The sequence below is a fragment of the Macaca fascicularis genome, chromosome 1, assembly GCF_037993035.2.
Source record: "Macaca fascicularis isolate 582-1 chromosome 1, T2T-MFA8v1.1".
In the NCBI taxonomy this organism is placed as follows: domain Eukaryota; kingdom Metazoa; phylum Chordata; class Mammalia; order Primates; family Cercopithecidae; genus Macaca; species Macaca fascicularis.
The window spans coordinates 151,816,133-151,843,741 of record NC_088375.1 but is presented as its reverse complement, the minus strand read 5'-3'; the positions used below and the strand labels follow the sequence as shown (position 1 = coordinate 151,843,741).

The 27,609-nt window shown below is 36.4% G+C and overlaps 1 protein-coding gene and 1 long non-coding RNA gene across 11 annotated transcripts in view; one reads left to right on the top strand and one right to left on the bottom strand.

Moving 5' to 3' along the window:
• Positions 1-27,609, bottom strand: part of LOC123568046 (pancreatic progenitor cell differentiation and proliferation factor-like) — a 223,453-nt gene that overhangs the window by 177,337 nt on the left and 18,507 nt on the right. For 3 of the 10 annotated variants that reach the window (XR_012429149.1, XR_012429159.1, XR_012429148.1), the window contains exon 2: positions 12,069-12,160. Coding sequence is in view for 2 of the 10 variants with exons in the window: in XM_065519647.2 (XP_065375719.1) it covers positions 9,066-9,432; positions 12,069-12,160 (459 nt within the window). In the remaining 8 variants the exon portion in view is untranslated. Of the gene's footprint in view, positions 1-8,775; positions 9,433-12,063; positions 12,210-16,237; positions 21,352-22,072; positions 22,208-27,609 lie in introns of those variants that run through there. The other 7 variants (XM_065519647.2, XM_074027606.1, XR_012429157.1 and 4 more) reach the window with 7 other exon arrangements.
• Positions 9,176-22,244, top strand: LOC135964822 (uncharacterized). The gene is made up of 2 exons (XR_012429161.1): positions 9,176-9,468; positions 21,418-22,244. It is a non-coding gene; the product is annotated as an uncharacterized lncRNA (long non-coding RNA).

Sequence of the window (27,609 nt, the reverse complement as noted above, 5' to 3'; positions counted from 1 at the left end):
CAAGACTCCGTCTCAAAAAAAAAAAAAAAAAAAAAAAAATGAAATCTTTTAAAGGAATAGGATATTAAGCTTTCCTATGATGCATTGTCTTTTCTGCATTTAAGACCTATTTTTAACTTAGGCATAAAGGATAGACAGGCAATTTCAGTCATTTGAATATATAGATCTTCAGTAAACCAAAGATGGTACCATCTTTAGCTGTCCAACTCTCCTGTAAAGGATTAAATAAAAAAGGTTTCAGATAAAATTTGGAATTCAACCTATTCAAGTAGGGGAAAAGAGAGACACCGTTTTCATGAAAATAAGTTTATTGGCTGAGTGCAGTGACTCATGCCTGTAATCTCAGCACTTTGGGAGGCCAAGGCACATGGATCGCTTGAGCCCAGGAGTTTGAGACCAGCCTGGACAGCACGGCAAAATCCCATCTCTACAAAAAATACAAAAATTAGCTAGGTATGGTAGCACATGACTGTAATGCTGCTACTCAGGAGGTTGAGAGGGGAGGACTGCTTGAACCTGGGAGGTTGAGGCTGCAGTGAGCTATGATCATGCCACTGCACTCCAGCCCTGGTGACAGAGCAAGACCCTGTTTCACAAAAACGTAAGTAAATCAATAAAATAAAATAAATAAATAATCCAGAAAGAAAATAAGTTTATTATCTTTTATTCAAAATTAAACATCAGCCAAACACTTGAGCCTGGCATAGCAGGGTGGATAAGACCTAAATTACACTAAGCTGCCATGTGGACATGGCCTTTAAATCTGAGAACTAAAAATGAATAATAGCTAACCCGGAGGCAGAAGGGGAGAGCAGGATAAATGGTGGGGGCAGGGGTGCTATTCCTAAAGGAAGAGGCAGCATGTCTGAAGATCAGGAAAGAGAAAGAATAACACAGGTCAGGAGATATTTCCAGTGTTGCTGGAACACTGAATGTGAGTGGAAGGGTGAATAGAGAGATATAAAGCAGATTGGAAAAGGAGCAAGAAGACAGACCAGGAAGCAATTGACAATGGTTTGCCTTTAGCCTGGGCTTATTTGGGTAGTGAAGAAAGAGGAGAGTAACCTCATCTCTTTCCATCAATGTGTGAAACACTATAAGAAATCCAGAAGAATGTACAACCCATTCTTCACTTAATATTTAAGCAACATGAGCCATCATTTTCAGAGTTAACAAAATCATATGATGTTTCAAAAGTGGCTTCCTCGGTCAGTTCAAAATGGGACATGTTAATCTTGAGATGTGTCAGAAGCCACCAATTACAAACACAGACAGCAGACTCCTTGGACCATCACTATTGTATTGTCTTCCCCTTCCACACAAACTTTGTCCTAGTACTGTAACAGTCCAGCCCCTGCCAAAGCACTGAATCTCAAAGCATGAGGTCTCAACATGTATCATTAGTCTTTTCTCTGCTTAGTCTGTGGCTTCGTAGGGTTTTTAGTCAAAGGTGCCCTTGCCTCTCCTCTAGTAAAACGCTCTTGGTCCGAGAAATGATTTGAGGGTGAAAGCTGGGCAAAGGATTAAACTTTTCCACTACAGCAGTTAACATAAGATTTCTTCTCACTTTTTGTCATATTTTTGGTTACAAAAGTCAAATGATATCTTTGTTGATAGTCCAGCTATCTCAGCCCTGAAAACACCAGTCTCTTATCATTGCCACAGATGCCGACATCAGGATGGGCTTCATGGTGTGCACTTCGTGCAATTAAACAGGGCCCTATGCTCAGAAGTGTCCCATGCTTGGTTTCTGCCTCTGATGTTGTTGTCTTAAATTTTTAGTAATTTGTAATGCACCTGCATTTTCATCTTGCACTGAGCACTGCCAATTATGTAGCCAATCCTACCTCATGTTTCAAAGCCCATAGAATGCAGCATTGCTTTCCTCTAACTTACACCCACCATGCCTTTGATGACTAAGTGCTATTACCTGGTCTCTTCTGCTCCACAATCCTATTAACTCCATTGGCTGTAGGGAGCCCAGAGCAGTATTTCTTAGTTTCCTCTGGCTCCTATAAGACAGCCAGCACTGAGCTCCTTAGCCATGTCAATGTCCCTTCCCTTGCATAATTCCTATTGCTTTAATTAAAGGAGTGTTCTGTAAACCTTCTGCGGAAACATAATTAGCTGGTGAGTTCTCAGGTCTAATACAGTAAATCCATTCTTGCATATTGCATCTTTCAGAGTCTTCTAACTCCTTCCTCAATACTCTGTCAAGGCAACCAAGCATATCTGCTTCTTTTATTAGAGGCCATCATTTTTTTCCAAGCTTCAAGGTGCCATCCAAGCACCATATTAGAACCAGCTCCAGGTGTTCTTGCCAGTCTGAGCCACAGGAAAATGTCCCCATGTCAATACATCTCCCTCATGCAGCCTTGTATTCGAACCCCAAACCCAGTCCAGAACTCTCAAGATCCATCGTGAGGCATATTAACCAGCTCCATTGCCTGATCCTTTAACCCTTTTCATACATTAAGTCCTTTCTTCCCATAACGAGGATGGTACTTCCCCAATGGGGCTGTGCTGAGACTTATCTTTAGTCACTGGTCCGAAGGCCAATCTCTGGGTCACAGATCGGGAGGAAGTTGAGCATCATCTATTCAGGTAACCACCTCAGCTGCAGCCTAAGCATGGCCTCCAGGTAAGGGGAAGCTGCTCTCCTCTAGCAAGTGGGGCACATATTGTTTGGGACACAAAAAAAAGGACTTGTAAAAATCTAGAGGCTCCAGTGCATTCACTCAGATGTCCTCGTTGGAGTTCTCAGGAAGCTTGCTGGAGTTATGAGTTCATGGTTTTTTTGTTTTTGTTTTTGTTTTGTTTTGTTTTTGTAATTTTACTACTCACAGAAACAAATCCTGGTAGTGATTTTCAGAACTATCTCCCCACTAACTATAGGAATGTGGGTCTCTTTAAATGTAGCCATATGTTTTTGGCTTTCATAGTATGCTGTAGGCTGATAGCTAGCTTACCCAAACCTGTTGTTTACTTCCTTCAGAGTTTTGATGGCAAAAACACCCGCTTCACAGCTTTAAAAATGCAATTTCTGAAATGATTAAAACAAGACATTTCCTTCTATCTGTATCTCATCTACCACAGGTAAGAGTCTTAATAATTCTTAGTAATCACATGCCAGGCATCATCGCCACCCAACTCATGAATGCAAAAACATCCTTGTTCCATATGGCCAGCAAAAGATTCAATTCCAGAATCACATTCTAAGAATATGCTTCCTAGGACTACTTTCAGTATCAGCAGTCTTGATTTTGTCTTTCAGAATCAGACCCTTAGACTAGGACTCAGGTTCAAGTAGTTTATTTCTGAGGGCAATACCAAGAAACACTATAGAGGTGTGGATAAGTACCTACAGCCAATTAAAGGTGTGTTATCGCAGTGGTGAGCTAAATCCCACCATGCAGGACCAAGAGACAGTATGGGACCTGTGTCTTGCAGTTTTGCCACCTGAAGCTGGAGCAAGCAGAAATATTCATCCACTCCCTCCATGCCTATTAGTCATTGATTAAGTGTCGCTCCCAGGGAGCTCTGTCCTCCTGAAGTCAAAACCAGGAATGGATTATGCTTGGCAATCCCAATAGCACTCCACAAGCAATTGTGATGCAGCGGGCAGAACAAAGGGGTCAGAAGTGGAGGAACTAGGCTTATCTCTTAAAATTATTACTTCTTACTGATTATTCTATTTTAGTTTAAATATTTAACTTTTTTGAGACTAGGGTTTTTTCCTTGAAAAATAGACCATTATCTTATGTAGGATTAATATGAAAACATATACATACATTCTTTGTGCATTATAAAGCTTTATATCATGAGACTGTCAACATCTACTTGTAAAATGATCATATAAATGGTGTTTATAATTGGAGAGTTTCTCTTGAAACCCCTGTGAACTGAGAGACGGAACTGAAGGGCACGAAATATTCTAGTCACTGAGAGATAGCTTACTAGGATTTTATCACATTTAGTTTTAACTCATCAAACTAATTATAAACATTTATGTTTTTATTTGTTTAAACATCTCAAATATTTTAGTATGCATGCGAAGTACATGAGTTGATTAATATCTAATTTCATTTGTTCAACAAATATTTGTTGACTTGTGCTACGTATGTGCTTGGCACCAAGATAGGCCCAGAAATAAAGCAGTGAATAAGACACAAAATACCTTTGTCTCACAGAGATTGTGTTTGTGTGCCTGCATGTGTGTGTACGCATACATCTGTTTAATGTTGATTCAGGCTATGGAATTCTAAAATGTTACATTGTACCATTTTTACTTAGAACATTCAAATGGGATGACAAGGATTTATCCATCTTAATTATGCTGTTTTCAAGGAAAAATGTAAAACCTAAAACAGGGAAATACTACAGTTATAATTTTGGTCTATCAGCAAGTGATTTGGGGAAAAAATGAATAAGATAGACAAAGGAGACTGAGCAAGCTGAGTGATGAATGAGATGATATTAAAGTTTCTGGCAGAGAACATAGGTCATATTAAACACAGAAAGGGGAGATTCATTTGGGTACATAAAACTGTGACATCTCCATTCAGAGGAACTACTCCCTGCATTTGTTCTATTATAAAGCTATTAACTTCTACGAAAATAAAAATTAAATTTGCAAGCTGGAAGAAGCTTATGGAATTAATTATGATGATATGTGAAAAGAAAAGAGGAGGTGTTTCCATCGGGCTCTAAGTGTATTAAAGAACATGAATAGAATGGAAGGAATATCTCCATTTGGGGTTTGTAAAAGACTTTCCAGGAGGAAATATTCAGATATTTTAGGAATTGAGTAAGGTTGGTTTTTACATATAAGTTTCCTCAAGTAATCTCACATGAATTATAAAAGTAAATGTGTTATGTATTCTATACCTTCCCCCATTTTTTTGGACACTTCCAACAGGACACCCTCCCTATGGGAAACTGTGAACATGGTGTGGAAATTTTTCTGATAGAATGATCCTATGGGATCCTGCTTCACAATGAAATGGAAATGAAGCCTCTAAGTGGCTTTCAATCAAATGAGAAAAAGTGAAGCAAAAATGTATGACACAAAGTATTATAGATAGCTCTTGGATTTCTAAAATGAACTCTAAGCTCAAATTATCAAGGGGCAGCATCTGAATGCTGAGGAGGAGAATCTGTCCCCATGATCCATATTGACACACTCACAAGCTGCCTTGTCACTTTTCTCCTTGTTTATTTGTTTGCCAGAAAGATAGATCGACTAATCATAAACAATGGGGGAAATGGCAGTTTAAAAGCAATAAAGTAAAAAACAAAACAAAACAAAAAGCATGAAAAGAGGAATTGAAATCATAAGGTGAATGTGTATAATATAGTGCCAGGCGGGGGGTAATCCAGGCAGACTCGATCAGACACAGGGCAATGAGAGTTACTTTAGTAAAGTCTTCGAAAAGTCTTTAGGGCCTTGGACATAAAAGTCACTGGAGGTCTAAATGTGTTACATGTTATGACTCTAGAGTTGGGTCTAGCACCAGTAGATTGTGGTTGATTAAAAACACAGACACTGGCCCAGTTGTCATACTATTAAGCTGAAGGTGCATAAAAGTGTATGTGATACACAAAAGATGAAAATGGGACTACAGGTGTTCAAATCATACCATGTCCTTTGTAATCTTGAGTTCCAAATAATGTGAGTTCTGCAAGTACTTTCTAAAGGTGAATTTAATTTTCATAGTTTAATAAGTTACATAAAGCCTTAATAACATATAAGAATGTTCAAGCATTTCATAGTGCAGACTTCAAGTATAAGCAAAAATTACTCAAGGTTTTAGGACGGTCTCTAAACCTTAGAACAAACACCCCATGAGATCTTTAATGTCATTACAAAGCAAAGGAGTCTAAGTTTATAAGTTCTCATCTGAAACACCCTAACACAGTGAAGTACGTGCCGGTTGATTTATCCCTTCTGGAAGAATGAAAGGTTGCATTGGACCTGGTGAGATTTTAACCTGTGATCCTAGAGAATCTTCCAGAGCTTCAAACCTGAAGTTTGATGTGTAACCTACTGGTTTAAAGGGACCTACATATTAGTACTGGAGAGTCTGACATAGTGGGTGGGTACATCAGACATCAGAAAGAGCAATTTAGTCAGCAAGACACCTATATTCCCTGTTCTAATCATAAAAAAAGATAATCTTTCCAAGAGCTACCACCAGAAGAATTTTGATAGGCACTGAGTGAAAGCAAGTCATATTGCTGGAAGTTTCCTTTATAGAGCCTCAGCCTCAGTTTGGAAAAGGGTCCCAATTATTTCTGAGAATGTAATGGCTCATTTTTACTAGAAAGGTATTTGAGGTGTATATTATGCTATGTTCAAATTTGTAAGATATTGTTGAATATACATCATTTTTAAGTTCAAAGTACAATGATCTTATTTATCTTGATTTAATTAATACTTCTTAGTATCACAGTTCATTATTACATGGATTCAGGCAGACGCATTACATTCCCCAAAACATAACTCGGCATACTAATGACCTGCTGCAGCACTGGCTCTTACTAAGGGGAGCTTTTAGAAATGACATTCCCCACTCCTTACTACCACTCCCTACAACCTGTCCCATGGCTGCTGTTTTTGAGCCAAACCTCCCCGAATGTAGTATTTTTCACACTTTATGCTTGTATGCTATTTTCATTTGTGGAAGGCAGAAGAAGGAGAGGGAAAAGGAGAAAGAAGAAAGAAGGAGAGAATAGAATTTTCAGAGGATAAAAGACAAGCTCCATCTTTTTGTACTGTGATATAAATCTCAGTACAACTAAGATTTTTTGAATCCGAAGCAGTATCAATTTTGTGACCAATTTTACTCGTTAAATTATATTTTTTTCTGCTCCTATTATCAATTTTGCCCAAATGATTAGATTTGCTTTGAAGTTAATGCAATTTGGTTTTAAAAATAGCCAAAGCAAGCAGAAAGCTTTAAAAATATCTAAATATTCTTCTTATTTTTTCTAAATTATCTTACCTTGCCTTTGTTTTTTATTGTCATCTCCCTTTTTTACCATCCGATTCTGTTCTCAAGAAAATTAATCTACTTCTAGAATAATGGATTCTGTATTGCTGTTAATTCCAGAAATAAAAAAGAAAGTTTTACTAAAATTTAACATATATAAAGTGTCCTTTCATTTCCCCAGCTCTCCCTACAAGAAGGAATTAAGAAGGAGCCTCAAAAACCAACAGTCACACATATACATTGAACACAGCTATACAATTCATTGAAAGAACATTTTGGTAGAAATTGGCATTTTGCATCTTGACTGATTTAACTGCCTAATGACAACTCTTACCACTTAAAATACAGTCTGGGGGAAAAAATCCCTCCCACACCTGTGATTGCATATTATTCACTATGCTTTGGGTTGGCAGATTAAATAGAGGATGCCCAGTTAAATTTGAATTTCAGACAAAGAACAAGTAACTTTTTAGCATAAGTATGTCTAAAATATTATACTAAAAGTCAGTGTTTGTAATCTGAAATTCAAATTTAACTGGTGTCTTTTAGTTTGATTTGCAAAATCTGGCAATTCCCATTGTGCTTAAGGATGAAATAAAAATGCTTGCATGACCTGAAAGGTGAAGAATACTTTCATAGTGCAAGGTTTTTGCAGAGTTTTCATCTGTAATTTGAATAAACTGTTGCTTGAAGTTTTAAACAAATTGTTTCTAGCTGAGGAGGCTTATCTTGACAACTAGCCACCTGTGGGTGTTCCTTCTGTTAATCTTAAATACTTTGGTGTTAAGAATTGTTATTTTGATGCCGTATCGATGTCTGTTGGCCTTAGTGGTAAAATTCAAATTTGCATTTTGATAGTACCAGGCCAGACATAGCTATAGTCATAGTAAAATGTTTTAAGATTACAAGATGTCTGGCTTTCTCAAAATATCTCCTTGACTCTTCTATCACTAGCAAAATGGTAATTTTGTTGGAAAGGGGAGGGATATGTCTCACTTCCCAAAGTCATGAATAGACACAAACCTTAGAAAAGTGCTGAAACTGGGAATTAGATGCCTATTCACTGCAGTTTTCATCTTTCCTCTTCCCAGAGTGTTGGCTTCAGTCTTTTCATTATAGACTCTTCTTGGCTCTTTGCTCTACAGATAAAACATTGGCACCCCAAAGTTCTGACTTTAAACATACGGATGCATGCCATCAGAACTTCATTTCAGTTCCAATTCTCTAAGAATAAAAACCATCATGCCCAACTTGGAACAGATGAACACCTTTGTGCCAATAAGCTATTATCAATGGGGCAGTATCATCTATTAGATGCCTATCCTAATGGTGGCTTACTCTTGAATGTGGAGTAGCATTTATGGAAAAGACAAGATATTAATGTGTAGGCTAGAAAGATAGCTCAATATGTACCCATTACAATGACCCAAGGGAGGTAAGTTTATAAGTAAGAAAGATACAAGATAAATTCTAGGGCATAGGATGAGATCAGGCTTGGGTAGGTTGAAGCTTATTGAGCACCTCAGGAAGAGGGTAGAGCAAGTATGGAGTAAAGAGAAAATCAAGGAAAACTTGGCCTTACCCCAGAAATCTTGGAGAGATCAACTATTTCAATGATTAGCAATGGTGATATTTTAAACTCCTCTTTTGCAGTGTTTTATTTTAATGCCAAACTGAAATCTGAATTTCGATGATGCATTTTATAATTTTCAGCAAAAAAACCCCCCCAAAACCTCAAATGTGTAGTAAATGAATATGAAAAAGACACTACGCAAAGTTCTGATTTTTTTTTTTTTTTTTTTTTTTTTTTTACTGGCTGCATGGAGTTTATTTTCCGCTTGGTGCCAGGTGCACAGTTCCAGGTGCCAGGAAAGCTAGCCAGTGCCGGGGCCGGGCGGTAGAGAGCTGGGCCCTCACTCCTTTTTGGTGTCTGCTGTGTTGATGCGAAGGTCTGCTTGCTGCAGCCGCCTGGTCTAGAGGGTGGGGAGTGGGAGTTGGGGAGGGGGCGGGACGGGGGAGGGGCTCTGGTGGACTAGCGCCTCCACAGGCCTGGGCTGGTGGTAACCGCTCAGGTCAGGACCGGGGCCCATCGCTGGCTGTGCTGGACTCCGGGCGTCCCGAGCCAGAACACCGGTGGTCATGCTGCTGGAGGCCTGGGGGGCCGGGGGCCGGGGGTTCCGGGTGCTCTGCGGACTCCAACACCGTGGCCATGAACGGGAGGGTGGACTTCCCGAAAAACAAGCTGGCCCACCAGTGACCCGGGTCAGCCTTGGGGAGACCTGGGGGGTGGGGAATGGCTTCCCCGGGGCACTCGATACTGCCGCAGGAGCTGTTGCTGAAAGTGGAATCCAGGCGGCGCCGGTAGTAGTCGTAGGTGGCCAGGAGCGAGCCGCTGGAAGGGATGGCCGCCATGCTCTGGCTTGCTGGCTGGTGGGACCTCCTGAAGTATGTTTTTAAAAGTGCATATGAGAGAGAGGTAATGTAAAGACTTTGTATTTTTCTAGATGTAAGTATTTGTTCATGGCAGTATTGGTTGGAAGAGTTTTGTTTGTTCAACACAACATTGATTTAATGATAGTTGTGTTTAACAATTTTTAAAAGAAAAGTTATCGGTGACCTCATTAGTTTGTTTAGAAGTAGAGCACTCTGTTTCTTTCATTAAACTTTGATGGAGATTTTTGGTACTTCTAGATTAGCACTCATGTGAAGTTACAAATTAAAATCTTACTTTTGCTTTCTCCAATGTCTGACTAATTCTTAGAGGAGCTTTTTAGTAGTAATAGCCAAAGGCAACTATAGCACTTAAAGGAAAGGGATTGGATTGAATTTTTAAGGTGAACTGAGTCTAACTACTGTTGAAATAAATGTTAGGTTTGAAGAGGCAAATCAAGTGTATTTAATGCTAACCATGTTCTAGGCGTTATTCTAGGTACTTCATGAATATTAACTTATTTATTCCTCAAAACAGTACTTTCAAGTAGCTGCTAATATCATTCTGATTTTTCAAATGATGAAACTGAGTCACAGAGAAGTTCAGAGATTTTTCCAAGGACACACATCCTACAGTGGTGGAGCCAGAGTTTAATTTCTGTGGTCTTTGGTCCTTATCACTGCTACATGCTCTCATGTAACTAAAACATTAACACAATGATTAATTCATAAACATAATATTTTCAAAAACGATAGCTAAATGTTAATATGGTTGTTCATGTTCCAAGATAATTATTAGGCTTATTTATTTTATTTTTTTCTCTTGTTATTTTTATTTCAATAGTTTTTGGGGTACAGGTGGATTTGGTTACATGGATGAGTTCTCTTGTGGTGATTTCTAAGATTTTAGTGCGTTCATCACCCGAGCAGTGTACACTGTACCCAATACGTAGTCTTTTATCCCTCATCCCCCTCCCAAACTCTCCCCCACCCTCAAATCCCCCAAATCCATTGGATTACTCTGTATGTCTTTGTGTCCTTAAGACTTACTTATTTTAAATGTTTGATGTATTCATATTTATGACACCTTTCCCCCTTCGTGTTCTTTTACCTTTAAATAAATATTTATTACATTAAAACCAAGTATAGAACCCCCAGATTCCGTAACATAGAATAATCCTGCCTGAACATATTAAAAATTCATTCTTAAGAAATGTTGCAGGCCAGGCACGGTGGCTCATGCTTGTAATCCCAGCTCTTTGGGAGGCGGAGGAGGGCGGATCATGAGGTCAGGAGTTCCAGACCAGCCTGGCCAACACAAAGAAACCCTGTCTCTACTAAAAAGACAAAAATTAGCTGGGCATGCTGGCAGGTGCCTGTAATTCCAGCTACTTGGGAGGCTGAGGCAGGAGAATCTCTTGAACCCGGGAGGCGGAGGTTATAATGAGCAGAGATCGTGCCACTGCACCCCAGCCTGGGCAGCAGAGCTAGACTCCATCTCAAAAAAAAAAAAAAAAAAAAAAGAAAGAAAGAAAGAAAGAAAGAAAGAAAGAAAAGAAATCAAGAAAAATGTATAAAAACCTTAAAAGTTCTTACAATAATTTACAATAAACATAAGACTTAAATGAACATAAACTTAAACATTGGAGATACAGTATTATAGCAGGCCAATAACACTCATAAAAGCTGTTTTCTCTGTTTGATTTCTCCTTAATTAAGGGAAGGTGATATTTACAATAATAAAAGTATCTGATATAGGAATGGGAGATTCTTTTTAATATGAAAAATTATACTACCTGACACTGTTTCAAAAAGTAATGACTTAATAATGATAGAAAAAAATTCTGGTTATTAAAAATAACATAAAAGTGTTCTTTATTTTGGGAAGGGCTTCAAAATCATCAATTATATTTCATATTCACTCCAAGTTGTAAAAACTATCTTGGAATAAGTGTATCTGTATTATTACGTAATTTCCATAAATGGAAAACCACCTTTCCCCCTCCTCTAAGCTTTAATAAAACAGGCAAATATACATCTCAATAGCAGATTAAGGCTTTTTTTGTAGCTAAGCCTAATTAAAATGGCAACATTCCAATGCTTTCTTTACCAGGGAGCAAGGACATCTGCAAGGGATAAAAAGATAGCAAGCATTTTGATGCATTTGTTTCCAGTCTTTAAATGTGGCAACAGAAAACAGGGATTGATACTGGCTAAGCTACAAGCAACATTTGAGTTAAATGTTTTAAGAGAGTACGGGAAATCAAAGCAGTTAAATAAATTGTGATTTTAGGTGGTTGTTTTGCCTGCTATTTCTGCCTGTTTTCGTAGCATAGACTTCCCCAAATCGTGTCCCAGCATATTATAATTCCCTCTTGGAATGATTTTATACAAGAGAACTCTACAAGAAAGAAGCTGGTTCATCTTTAATTAATCCAACATTTCTCAAACTCACTGACCTTGGAATACCTTTTGTTTTCTTTCTTTTCCAGCATCAACTACATGTACATTTGAGCACCGTTTGGGAAAGGCTGCTCTAGCATACTGTCCCTTGCCATTTTAGAATATTGCCTTAGTCTGTTTGTGCTGCTATAACACAATGCCACAGACTGGGTAGTTTATAAATAACAGAAATGTATTCCTCACAGTTCTGGAGGCTGGGAAATCCAAGATGAAGGTTTGGTGTCTGGTGAGAGCCCAGTCCCTGCTTCCAAGATGGTGTTTTGTAGCTGCATCATCTGGAGGAAATGAACATGATGTTCTTACATGGCAGAAGAGCAGAAGAACAAGAGAAGTTAACTCTCTGAAATCTCTTTTATAAGGGCATTAATTCTTTTGTGAGGGTAGAACCCTCATGACTTGGTCACTTCCTCAAAATCCCCACCTCTCAATATTACCACGGTGAGGATTAAGTTTTATATTTTGGGTGACATTCACACTGTACTAAATATTATTACTAAACCTCCAATGTTTTCAATTCTTTTCTGTTTCCTGATATTATTTCACAGTGACCATACATATTCTACATATTAAAGTGCCAATCCAAATTACAAGATAGGAAAGCAGTGAAGGAGAAAATATAACTTTCACTGCCACTTAGACGAAATCTTAAGGCATTTATTAAAAACTGCTTCTTTATGTTACACTGATATGTATAAATTCCCCTTTCCACTTCTCCGGTAATTGACTGAAAACATTTTGTGGCACAAGACTATGCTACATTCAGATTCATTCATAACTGTCTTAATACCTAGCAGTGTACCTAGAATACAGGAATAAACCAATAAATATTTACTGAATCAAATTAAAGAGCTTAGATTTCCTCAGCTTATTAATTTTCATTCTATGCCTCTTAAACCCTTGGAATTAGATCAGCTGAAAATTGACTCTGACTTTTTTTTAAAAAAGATTACTTTGTGTTCATGGTGGAATTTAGCAACAGGTGAATTAATAGTGAATTTCAAGTATACAAATGAGATAGCCAGGACACTTATGTCGATCATTTTTAAAATTCTTATATTGCTTCATACACATACTAGAACTGAGAATTCTAACAGTACTTTTTCTGAGGCTTTTGTTTATTTGTATATTTTATTTTACAAAGGATGAAAATTTTCTTTTCCAAAAGTCCAAATGAACTTGATGCATATTTTCTTTTAATTTCATCATTTTAAAAATCCCAAGGATTTTAAAACTATGAGAGAAAGATATGAAAACACTGCCAGGGGTATTTTCCTTGCAAGCAAATATTTCAGATGAATAAACTTCACTTAGTAGAAATATTTCAAAGCATCAGTTTTTCTCAGGTTACATTTTTCACCTGTCATGTGGCACAAGATGAACAGATAGAAGGTTACAAGAGCAAGATTTGGAAAAGGCTTTCTTTCACAAATAGCATCGCTTGTGCCCCCAGCTAGTTAAATTCTGTCCTGACAAGCAGATAATGAATATGTTTCTGTAATGCAGTGACTTTCCTTTATTTGCAGAAACTTTTATTCCACACACCATTCCATGAAAATAAAAATAAAACTCAGCCTTCTTTCAAAGGACAAATTTATTCCATAAAATAATATTCTAAAATTTATTATCTAATATTTATCAGCACTTGAGTTTTTTAAACACATCTTTAACAGTTATAATAGTCTGGCATTTTCTGCATAAATGTGACTTCAAATCAGTTTGGCAGGACAAAAATTCTAAGCTTCAATTACATACTGCAAGTGAAAAATACATATCTATTAATCTATAATAAAGTGTTTCAAGCATCTGCTAGGTTATTAGTAGCAACACTTTTAAAATTTGCAAATATTTTATTTCAGATAAAAAAATTTGTCATGATTTTTTCTTGTACAATACAAGAAATACAGTACAAGTAAATACAATATTTAAGCAAATACAATATTTAAGCAATTATTAAGCAAATATTTTTATTATTTTGACTTTCAGGTACAATTTTATTTATTTGACATATAAAATTACAGTGCATTAGAATTTTTTGCATTGACATTATGTACCGAAGTATAATGATTAGCTTTCGTTTAAGGAAACAAAATTTGCTCTAGGTATGTCAGGCAGAAAGGAATTTAATATAGAGGGTTGGGGTTGTAAATATGAACTGGAAACTGTCTGCCCTTTTTCCTGCTTTAAAAGATATTAGCAATGGCAGTGATGGTCACCTGTGGAAGGATGTTATCTTGAAGCAGGGAGTCAATGTAGTCAGGTGACAACCTGTAATGACAACTTGCACAGGCTTTACATAAGGACAGCCTGTTGGAACAGGAAGCCATCAATGCAAGCCTGTGAGAATTTGATACGTTGGAGCAAGGCAGTAAGTACATGCAGTCTGGCAGGGATGGTGATTAGTGACATTGAGGAAATTGGGCAAATAAATAAATGAAGTATGGAAACAGATTTCTCACTGAAGGAGAAGGAAGGTACAAATATGGACATAAGGGAAGTTGGAATAAACCTGTGGTGTTAGACTGAAATTGGCGGTACTGGCATAAACTCAAGGTTTTCAGATAGATAGATAGATAGATGATAGATAGATGATAGATGACAGATATGTAAAAATATAGTTATAAAGATGTATGTATGTGTGTGAATATGTGTGTAGTTGTATATCCATATTCATTCATACATATATTTTCTCACTCTGTTAATAGAAAGTTCTAGATGTAGCAACACCCCAGTAGCAATGAACTCTCCTGGCATGCAAAGCTTGGTTTCTAAGTACAGTACAAGTCTTCATTACAATAAAGTGGAGCTTCTGGGCAAATGGCAGAGTCCAGGACTGAATTTGGAAAAAACAAAACAAAACAACAACAAAAAATATGTTCCTGGAAGTAATAAAGTATGTAAATAAGTAATGCAACATTCAAAGAAAGAATAAAAGCATTTTGTAGGTCAAATGAAAAGGGACAAAGAAAACCTGCTTGAAGTGACTCCCACTGGCCAAACCCAAGAAACTTAAGCATCAAAATGAATATAAATAGTCACAGATACTAATCCACAGAATGACATAGAAATCCCTGAATCCATATGGATAAATAAGTATGAAAAAGAAAAACCTGCCCTTCCATCAATGCCAACCAGTAAATGTGAAAGAAATGACTGAATTTTAAAAAAAATTCACCATTTTGCAATTATCACAGTACTAATTCAGACAAGAAATATCAACGAGTACTAAAACTGTTGGGTGAAAGTGGAATGAGAGAAGAAATATTAATACAATGTCAAAATCTCCACAGAAAACACTTTGTATCTACAAAGTAAACAAAACCAAAGAAAACAAAACTTAACTGTGGAGAAACCTGTTATTCACAGTCTTAATCTTGTCATCGAAATTTAAACCACTACTACTGAGACAAATCAACATTGTGTGCTACCAGATAGAACATAATGAGAAGAACTGCATTACTTCTGTGCTATTCCTGCCCAAAATGTATAGCCCAGTTCTAATCATGACAAAATATCAGACAAATCCAATTGAGAAACATTCTACAAAATTGTTGACTTGTAATCTTCAAACACATCAGGGTCATGGAAATGAAAGACTGAAGCCCTGCTTTAGGTAGAAAGAGACTAGGAAGACAATTAGATGCAATGCATGATTCGTATACCATAAAAGACATTAGTGGGGATATGGGTAAAGCTTAAGTGGTATCTCCAGGTGAAAACTATGTGGGGCTTTGCTCTATTATTTCTGGAAGTTTGGAACCATTTCAAAATAACAATTTAAAACAAAAAGCACTAGAATGACGATGACTAAAGAGTCAGGTGAAAATGCTGATAATTTTCAAATTGCAACTGGCATTCTGAGAGTTGGAAAGCTGCAGAAGTTTCATAAACTTGCCAGTGACAATCCAGAAATCAGGCAGGTGATTCAAAACTAAACACACACAGGCTGTTGCAAAATTTCACATGTTAAAGACACACATCTGTCAGCTGTTGCCAGAGAAGAAGTCATATGGTTTTTGATTCTGTGCTTCCTTCCAAATCTCTTGTTATTCTCATTTGAGGAACAAACCTGCAATACTGCTGGTAGGAGCTTTTGGGAAATTCCCGAAAGTTCCCAGACCTCAACCCTCTGGTGTGTCTAGAAGTGGATGCTGCCAATAGACAATCTGGTGCACAAAGCATTACAGATCAATTTGGTTAACAGAAAGTTAACTGCTTTTTGTTATTCATTAATAAACAGGGTTGGCGAGACGCGGTGGCTTACGCCTGTAATCCCAGCACTTTGGGAGACCGAGGTAGGCAGATCACAAGGTCAGGAGATGGAGACCATCCTGGCTAACACGGTAAAATCCCATCTCTACTAAAAATAAAAATAAATAAATAAAATAAAATAAAAGATTAGCCGGGCATGGTAGCGGGCTCCTGTAGTTCCAGCTACTTGGGAGGCTGAGGCAGAAGAATGGCGTGAACCCAGGAGGTGGAGCTTACAGTGAGCCGAGATCGCATCACTGCACTGCAGTCTGGGTGACAGAGCAAGACTCAGTCTCAAAAATAAATAATAAAATAAAACGAGTTGCAGTTTGAAGGTAAACCCTTTCACTTTTTAACCAAATTTGCACATTCATTTATTTGTTCAGTAAGTATGAATTTTGTGCACCTAGTAAGTGGCAGGCACAATTATAGGTGCTAGGGATTCAATGGTAAACATGTCAGAGAAGGTTTTGGCCCTTTTCCAGTTTGAAGCTCTTATTGGGCCTAGAGAGACAGTAAGCAAGTTAGTGAAAAAGAAAACATTCAATCCAGACAGGTACTATGAATCAACTAAATATGGTCATGTGACAGAATACCTGAGAATGGGGGAGTACTTTATGTAGAAGAGTGAGAATGAGCTACTCATAGAAGGCATTGGAGGAACAGCATTCTGGGCAGATGGAGCTGTAAATCCAAGAGCCCAGAAGTGAGGAGGGTGCAGAGGCAGATGTAAAGAAAGGTGTCAGGCTAAGGAGTTTGTGCAATGATAAAGTAATCAAGCAGAGAAGTAATGTGATATGATCTATGTTTTAAAACTATACTTCGGGCAACTTGGTAGACAAGGAAGCATGGGGGTTAGGGCAAAAGTACAAGCAGGGAAGAAAAACTAGGGGGTTATTTTATAAGACTCAATTAAAAAATGATGATAAACTCTAGAGATACAAGACGTAAAGAGATGGAAGTATGTTTTGGAGGCAGAACTGGCAGGACACTCCTTTTTATTCTAGGTTATGTATATAATGTTGTTTTGTTGGTTGGTTTGGTAACTCAGAAAACACAGTGTGTTTCACCAAGGATGAAACTCCTACACAGGACAATTAAATGTTAAGGTTAACGTAATAAACATTTGTTTTGGCTACACAGAATCCTGTCATCATCTTTTAGTAACAGAAATCAATTTTACTTCACTTTTGTTTCCATGACTTTACTTTCACTTCCCCATAACAGACAGCCCTTGTGCAACCATCAATCACATTAATTCTACCTCCTCCACCCTGTTTCACCCTCACCAGTGGGTGAGCACTTGATCCAATCTATTCCATCCAGACTTTCCTCTCCCCAGAGGTATGGTAACTCTAGACCTTTCTCTGACCAGGTATATCACATTTTCGTCGAATGTAGGAGTTGTTCAGTGCAGTGTCCTTCCAATAAATTCCTTCTATATCTTTTCATCTAGACTCAATTTCTGTTGCTTATAACCAGTCCTAACTGACACAGTGATTTTCCTGACGCTTAGATATATTTACTTTGGAGTGTAGCAAAACATTCAAAGCAATTGTCAATTTAAAAAGGCATCATAAGACAGGACATAGTGGCTCACACCTGGAATCCTAGCACCTTAGGAGGCATAGGCAGGAGGATCTCTTGAGGCCAGGAGTTCAAGATCAGCCTAGGCAACATAGGGAGACTCTGTTTCTACTAAAAAAAGAAATTTTTTAAAGAAAGGCAACATAGAAAAATAGGGAGGAATTTAGCTATAATTTCCTATTACTAAAACGCATGTAGAAAAGCAAAACAGAGACTTCACCTAACTTTACGTTTAAAAATAAAACTAACCCACATATGTCTAAAACACATGCAAACATGTGCACACACACACACAATAATAATAATAATAATAATAATAATAATAATAATAAAGGTAGACTTTATGAGCAGCAACAACTCTTTGTTCTATCTCCACCTCCGTGCTAGTCCCTGGAAGTAACATCTTTTAATCATTTTGTTTTTTATACTTTTCATTGTATTCTTATTTTTACGTAAGTTACTAATTTTACTCTTCCTGTTTTTTTAATTGTAAATATTATTATCACATTCCTATTATGACATGTAAAGACTTAGATTCTTTGCATCAGCATTTTAAATTTTCACTTCATTTTAAAGCTACACACTTACATCCTTTTTTCTTATCTCATAAACTGAAGAGAAGATATCTGATTTCCCACAATACAAAAATGAGGATTTTATTTTCCGTAAATTTTCTTTCAGCTCTTAGTATGTGGCATCTGTTTATGTACTTTTACATTTTTAAGTTTGATACATTTTATATTTAATTCAGCAACTTTACAGTTATTGCATTTTGCCCATTGAATTTAAATGTTGAAAATTAATATAGAGAATTTTCATTATCATCACTCTCTCTCCCTTCCTTCCTTTCTACATTCCACAAGCTCTTAAACAGCATTTTTCTCCTAGTTAACACTGTTCTAGGAGTTGAGGCACAGTGGTAAATTCTGTCCATTACACAGAGAGATGATATGCATTATATATCTTATGCAATATTTTTATTTTCCTGGAAATGCTAATCCTTTTAAACCCACTCACACCAACATAAGCTTTTTTTTTTTTTTCTTTTTCTTTCTTTTTTAAATTCTCTGCTTACCATGTTCTTAATTGTGCAAAGTATTAGTTTACTAACTTCCCCTCTTCTCTCAGCCCTACTATTTCTCCGTGGAGACCCTCCTTCTGAAGCCTCCACATTTTGGTTCCAAGCTGGAACCGTTAGACATCTATCATCCTGGAGCAACCCTTCATAAATGTGCTGATTAGATCTGCCTCTAACCGGACCCCATGACTTCATTCTTTACTTAATCCCTTTTCATGCTGTGGCATATTTTCAATAAACTTTCTAAGATAATATGCAGGAAACACAGCAGTGTCTAGAAAGTCTTTTGTTCTTATATGTGATTTGATGATTTAGTTCAATATAGGATATCTAGTCTAAAATTATTTGTCCTCATAATTTTAAAGGCATTTCTCTGTTATTTTCTAGCATTTAATATTGCTGATAATGTCTGATGTCAGTCTGATTTTGCTCTTTTTGTAAGAAAAAGAAAGATTTTGTCTCCTTCCTTCTTCCTTCCTTCCTGTATTTCTTCCTTTCTTCCCTTCTTCTTTCCTTTTTTGTTCATCTCCTTCCCTTCTTTCTTTCTCTCTTTCTGGAAATGTTTGAGGTTTCTCTTTATTTTTAGTGTCTTAAAATTTTACAATGATTTATTTGTTTTTTAACATTTGTAGTTCACTATTTGTTTGTTATTATATTTTTCCTGGGATCAGCATTCTCTGGGACCTTTCCATTCTGGGATAATTTCATTGAATATTTATATGATAATTGAATGCCATCTATTGATTTTTGTTTTCAAATTCTAGAATTCTTAATACTTGGATAATGGGCTTAGTGGATAGAATATCCACATCTCTGTATGTTTTACTTTTTTATCTTCTTATTCTAATATTTAATTTATTTCTCTGACAATCAGAAAGCCTGTGTCTGCAATCAGGGACTGACGGACTTCCACTGCCTCATAAGGGCTGCACAGGGAAAGAGAGGGTACCTGAACAAATGTGAAAGTCTTTAAGGAAGGAGGAATGGAAACATGAATACTAAAAAGGCAACCAAAGTATCCATTATACTTGCAATCTATTTCTATCAACCAGTCAGTTCATGACAATATATTCAAGTTGCTGTGCCATAGAAGGTGTTTGATAGACTCCAGTAAATAAACTATTATAATGGAGATATTTATGCTAAGATGATGAGCCTGGTGAGAGAGGCAGGGTCCAGATAAAGGAGAGTCTTACAAGCCATCATAAGGAATTTGGACATTAGTTTTATGCATCAGAAATTGTTAAAGGGTTTTATGTAGAAGAGTCACTTAATACCACCTTTAAATAATATCTCCTGGGGACAGCTGTTTGGTGGCTGGACTTACAGAGAGCAGGGCTAGAGTCGGAGAAGCCATTTAGGATGCTCTTTGTATGGCTTCCCATCAGAATTCTGAAATTTTTAATCCCTTTGCATCTGTTATTCTGATTATTGTTTTTGAATGTTAATTGCCAAAATATAAGCTTAGATGAGGTGAATTCTCTCAAGTCTATTGTTAAACAACTACAGGCATCCTTTTCATAGCTTGTTTTCTCATCACAGATATGCTAAAAATCACATCACTGCCATCTAATTTACTTTGAGGAATGTTTTAGGAATTATATCCTCTCCCGTCCCCTTTGCTTCTATTTCATGGGGCATAGGCTGTTATTTAATTAATGTTTAAATCTACAATATGATTAGTTCACACACAGTATATGATACTTGTTTATTCTACTGTTTATCAATTTTTTGTCAAAGTTCTTTGCAAATTGATTTACACTTCTAAATTCAGGGTTTTTGTTTGCAAAGTATCTATAATGTGGTAGTTAAATATAGCTTTTAATAACAGAAAATTCAAAAGCAAATCTAAACTAACATAAGTATGTCTACCTAAAATTATGAAAGTTTTTTTTTTTAACTTTTGCTCTGAACTTTACCCATTTTGCCTAATCCTGATTATTTTTTAAAGTACATCTGCTAAGAATTCTGCAGTATTTCTACAAGCTGGCATTTTGATATTTGAAAGGATTATTTGAAATTTAGATTTGGCATCTGTCAGAAAAAAAAAAACAAACAACACTGTCATCCTATTGGATGTTATAATATAGCAGGTAATGATTGCTGAAATTTAACCAATCATACAGAATGACAGGGGAAAAATACCCAGACAAGAATTTTATGTCAAAACCATGGAGGAAAAAGCAAAAAAGCTGCAAATTAATGCCGTCCTAGTATAATAGATTTTATTCTGATTAGCCTATGCAAAGTTGATGGTGCCAGATAATCCACAAACAGAGTCAATATAATATTGTTTTGTAAAGTCCTGTCAGAAACTTTTACACTGTTTCCAGTATTGTGATCCTCAGTTCGAGGGCCTGTCTGACAGTCTAGGACACAGAGAGCTGTCAACTCAGGAGCCGGCCCAAGATGATTGTTAAGGGGATTTGGTACTCCTTCTATTTGCCTAATAGGGAGCCTTGCGCTCAGCATTTCCTGAAGCAAAAGAAGACAGATGAAATCTCTGGGCACTTCATTGCTGCTGCCTCTCAAAGATTTCCTGTCAAAACGGGCCTATAAGGGGAGAAAGGTTTTCAATAACATTTTTTTTTTCTTTTTTTTTTTTTTTTTACCTGGCAGGATTTCCAGCCTTGCTATGAAAAGAGTTTGAAGGTTCTGTCTTTGTTAAAGGCGGGGAGGGGCCAGAAGAGGAAGAGGAAGAGAAAGAACAAGAATAAGAAGAAAAAAAAAATGCTGTCAAACTACCAGATCTAGTTGTGTTTAAAAATAAAAAAAGCAATAGAGGAATATGGCTCATATTACCAGAGCACACACAGAAAAAACAGCTTTGATTGACGCTTTATTCATATTTTCTATAGGCTGGTTTATTCCGCCCCCGCCCCACTCCACCCCACTTCAAATGGAGAAAGTGACCCTGATGGTCTCGGGAAAAGCATGTTTGTTGTAAACTATCTTCAGGACACTTTTAGTAGCTGATGTAGGAAAAGGGGAGCGCAGGTCTCATTTTCACCAAAGGGATGTTTGCCAATCTGCTTTTCTCCTTATTAATGCTTTCTTTATTCCTTCACTTCTGCTATCTTGTCAGCTAGCCAGCCCGCCCGCCAGCCCACAAATGCTGTCTAATAGCTTGTGAAAAGACAGAGCTTCTGTCCTCAACTGCCTTATATTCTGTGGGAGAGACCATTGTAGTGGGGGTAATTTCCTAAGTTTCTAGGAAAATATATTCACACTCAGATCCTTTCTACTACTGCCAAGCAAGTCAGGAACCACATCTGTTAGCTATCCATTCTTTGCCCCAGACAGGGGAACTGTTTTTGTCCACTGTTTTGCCTGGTTAATGTGCAATCACAACTTTCTCTGTTGCTTCTCCCATATTGTATCCGCCTGAATGGAACAAAGGCAGAAGAACCTGAACAAAATAAAGGAAAAAGCTGATAAAATAAGGATAATAAGGAGTGAACTCAAAGTTTTCCCAAACTGTGATTCCCAGCATGGCTTTTGGTGCTAATTTGTTCAAGACATCTTTGGTCTTTTTAAAACCGTGATGCTGTTAGTAAAGCAAGAACTGGTAGCTGACACAGAACAATGAAAACAAGACAAACAAACAGTAAAATCTCAACTGTCTGTGGGCGTTTAACATAGGAGCACACAGGTCAGAAACCCCAAGGATAATATAGAACCGAACAATTGATTTTTGTAATGAAGAGCCTCAAGTCATTAAGAAAATATTAAATCATGTTGGCCATAGGTTTTTGCTATGATACCAAAACATGCTTTATATTTAAGAGCATTTTAATCAAAATATATATGTAGTGAAAATGGGAATATAAACAGTGCCTGTGTTATCTGGGAAGTTTACTTAGGGAAGAAACTTCATTCCACCAAATAAATTGGATAAATGAACTGCTATTATATGTTGTAATAAGCCATCTTCCATTGAAGTAGCTTTATTTCATAATATTATGTTATATTTCTTTTTCTGCAGTGAAGTTTTAGAAATTTATAGGTCAAATTCCTATAACGTTAACGTGTGAGTTAACACAATAGATAACAAAAAAAAAAGTTTCTCTAAAAAAGCAGCCACAGTTATGGTAGAAGACTAATTGGCAGCCTGTAGGCAATGTAAAGGCTTTTTTTAATGGGGAGTTCCCAGGTGGAGGGAGCTACCTCTTAGAAGAGCAGCAGATCTCAACAAAGGATTTCTTTTTTTCCTGAGAAAGAGGTGAAGATGTGAAGCAAGGAAGGTCATAAAGTACATGGTCATGAGTTAAGGATAAAAGAATATCATGGAATGTTTCTGGCAGTGCAGGGACATGAATGAAAATATGAGATGATTAAATTATGTATAGATGTGTGAATAAGCATGTATGTTTTATTGTTTAGAAAAGACTGGGGTCATGGTGAAATCATTTGCACAAACTCCAGACCAACTCTTTTGATAACAAATCACTACTGTAATGTCTGTGTAGAACAATATCTCACCAAGCATTAGCAGTAAAATACCTTTTATTATTATCTGTTGAAACCAAACGGTACCATTAAAAAAAAAAATGTAACCCAAAATAATACTAGACAGTCTCTGGAAGTAGTAATAGGATCTGAGAGCTGAGAAAAAAAAAAAAAACAACTATAAAAAAGAGTGAACAGTCAATAATATACAGTAAGCTGAATTCCCAGACAACAGCATACTCAGACAGTGTTCTAAGAAGTGACACTAAGTTCTCTACAAAGGTGGAATAGCGTGGAAATCAAAGACAAACTCAGATCATTAGAAACAGACAAATAAAGGTATTGAGGATAATCACAGGAGAGATTCTGAATAAGCTGGGATCCTGATGAACATCTTTTTTGGTTATTGATTTTTCATTTTTATAAGAAAGATGATCTAATGGATATAAATTTTCTTTAATTCTAATTACTACTTGAGCTACCTTTGGCATTCCTCATGATGTGTTATCAACCTAAGATTGGCTAACATGCTTACATGAAACAACACAAAAGTTAGTGTAGTATCCATGTTAAATCAATAGATCAGAGAGGCAGAATGTCAATTCTTTGATGCAACTGGATCCCTTAATTCTGAGTGCAAAAATAATCATTGGAGAGTCTGTGATATGTAGATATCTGTATCTATATCTGCATATACATATAGATAGATTCTGCTCATTTGTCTGTTGGAATTATAAGTATAGGAACAAAATCTGTGAAAATGAATCAATGAAGATTTTGCAAATAGGACTGAATAAATAAAAAATTAAAAATCTCTGGTTTCAATTCAATGGAGATTTTTTTTCCTTCCACAACTAATAGCTCAAATGTTACAAACAAAAGCAAGAGACAGATTTGGCTCTGCCCCTGCCTGTTGGTGCCCTATTCTGCCACCCACTGCTATTCCTAGAATTAATGAAATATCAAAACCAGGCTAGTGGAAGTGCTGCTAATTTGGCGTGTAATGAAACAAAAGAATCTAAAACGCATATCTGTCTACTTTTATACGAAGAGAAGACGTTAAAAAAAAAAAAGAACAAATTACACTTCGTATCAAGGGATATGAAACAATTACAGGAGGAGGAAGGTGGAGGATGTAGGACTCAATGGACCCTTTAATGAATAGTAGCAAAATATCCACCCAAACAAATGACATTCTTCATACCTTAAGGATAGAAAAGAGCCAGCATTTCATTCAAACTTTTATGAAAAGATCTTTATAGATTTTCCCCCCACTGACTTAATATCAACTTTTGGAATTAATCGGCTTTCATCAGGGGATGAGGACATGCATCAAAACAGCTTTTATATTTTTCCAATCGTCACTTCATCTGGGATTGAGTTCATCCTAGGGAGTTTCCACATTCATCTGACATCAATTATGCCAGCTCCTGCTGATATTCAATTCATGTCATAATAATTAACTTGTATCTATTATAACCATGTCTCATAATTAATGTTTTATTTTTCAAAACTTTTTCTCATGCACATATTTTAAGATATAGCAATCTTAACACTGTTGAAATGTTCTGCTATTTTCATTGTTCATAGCCATAGTAAGACCGACTCTCTCTTTCAAATTTAAATGGTCATGCACATTAGCTCTTTGTTCGTATTTTTGGTATTAATGATGAGGAAAATAATAGTGGAAACTGAATTTCCGCAAAGTGGACTAAATTGCCTTAAACTTAAAAAATCAAATAATTATTTCTATTACTGTCCCGTATTTTCTCTGAAAAAATTGTAAATCTTGCACCATAATCTCTTTATCCTCTTCAGTTTTGAAGAATTTCAAAGATAGATGTTTGGTCAATAAATAATTCATAACAAGGTCATGCAAACCAAATAGAAAAAGGACTTTGTAGCACTTTTAAGGTACATATTTACCACAACAATGGTATGGAACTAGTTTGACACAAAATTTGAGAAATTCAGAATTTGAATCAGATTCTACAACCTTTGGAAGAAGGAAATTATATATCTAAAACCTTGAACAAGCTTATAACACTCACAAAATTCTCTCATCAATTTCATTAATCTTCTGAGATACAAAATAAAAATTTAAGCAAGATATTGAAAAGGATAAGGCTCCTTCTGCTGTGATTTGGATGGATGATTGGCAGTAAACTTAATAATTGCCCATGAGCTGAAAACTTGAAAGAGTTTTCCATTACATATGGATAACTTTATTTGATCTAAGGATAACTGAAAACTGCAAGCGGACCTTTATGAACAAAAATTGTAACTCGAAGGAAGAATGTCTTTTGTATTCTAAACATGTTTTTTACAATATCCACTGGAGTCACAGACACGCTAAAATGGCTATTCTCTGTGAAAGACTAAGGTTGGTTTCTTCTCTTACCTGTTTTAAGATATGTAATTAGGTTAATATATTTTTACAAGCCAAATAATATATTTAATTCCCCCAGTTCTAAAATACCTCCATTATACTTTTTATATACTAAGAAGTTGCTTTATCAAAAGATAAACTTATTGTGTCTTGTAGTCAATATTCCTTATAAAAGTATAGAGAAAATTATAGAAGCAATTGAAATATTTTGTGAAACACCCCCCCAAAACTGTAATGAGGTTTCTCAGAGACCAAATAACATATTAATTCTGATGTTTTATATTTATGTACCATTTTGCCTTTTAGATAGATAGTATTTTGGGATGTATTATCTCACAGAAATACAGGATATACTATAACATAGAAATTTTAAAAATAGGAGTTAGAATAGGGAAAATGATTGTCTAAAGTTTCATATCTACAACATAGTAAGTCAGGATCTCAAATCCAGGCCATCCCACTCTAAAACTATGCCACTGTGATCATTTTGAGGGTGTAGAATATAAACACATGTTGTCCAATGACAAATGGTATGGGAACAAAAACCTTGATGAGTTCAGGAGTATCTTAGTTTACGGTTCTCAATTGCTGGAAAGAATTAATTCTGGTTAGTTTCTTGAATATCTGACTAAAATATTAGAATCACTCTATTATTCTTTGTTACAGCCACCTTTCTGTGCTGCTGTTTCTACTGATTCTTTATTCCCATCTACCAGGGATTCTCAGGAGTCCAGTGGGTACGGAATGAGGAGAACCCACCAAATTTTTAGTTTCATCCTTTTCTCCAAGTAGATGAGATATTACTAGGGGTGTTCCCAGAACCAAACCAATCACTTAGACAATGTCAAACTATGAAACCCACAGTGAAGATATGACACTGGTATGTCTGAGTCGACTCCAGTTGAAAATCACGCCTTGAAAATGCAACCCGAGACTACAGGCACCTAATGACACCAATTGGTATTCACGCAGGAGTACAGACTGTTACATATGCTCACTGCAAGTTTTGCTTCGGGGAAAATGGAGAACCATTTAAGTGACTCCTTCTGTGCATTGAACTGTCAACTTACAGAAATGCCATACTAATCTTAGGGAAACTCTCTGCAAAGCTCAGTTGAGTGGTGAGTGAATGTAAATGTCCCAACTTATTAAATATCTACTTCATCAAACCTGGCAACCAGGGGACGATTGATTTTGCACTCAGCTCACCCACACACCCTTATTTATTATATATTATTTTAGAAGACCTTGTTCCTCTCCTGTATATGTGAAATATTTTTCTCCTTCTTAGATATATAATAAAATACACTATTTTAGACACAGCTTTTTTTGTCATGAGTAGTAGAATTTCAGCTGCACAAATCATCTTTTTAAAAAGATATCTGAATTATCTTACTTAGACTTATGTAATATAATAGATTTACATTTATTTTATATTTTAAAGCTCTACCTCCAATAAGCTTTACACAACAGAACCTAGACACGGTGACAAGTGGAGCAGCAATCAAAAGATAGCTTCTACAGTTGTAAAAGCAACCCTAACCACTGACCCATGATCTTCAACCATAAAAGTGAGAAACAAAACAGAGGTTCAATAGCATTTGTAGAAACTGTAAAATAAAGCCAAAAAACCCCAATAACAATAGAAACAACATTTAACCCTGCTCTTGATAACATATGTGTAACCTGATTTATTAAAAAAAAAAAAAATTATTTTAAGAAAGTCTACATTTTAAATTTTGGAAACTTGACATTTTTCCCTCTGCCTGAAAAATGAATGGGCGTGGGGAGTGGGGAAGAAAGAAAGAATGCATTTGCCAGGTGGGTTTTCCAAGTCCTGATTATTAAACAGTAATTTTCATCAGATTTTAAATGCTCCCGTCCATAGCAAAACTGTAGAAGGATGATACAGCTAAATCACTGCTGATAAACAATTAGTTGAGTCTGCTGTCTCAAGCCAAGATTGGCAGCGT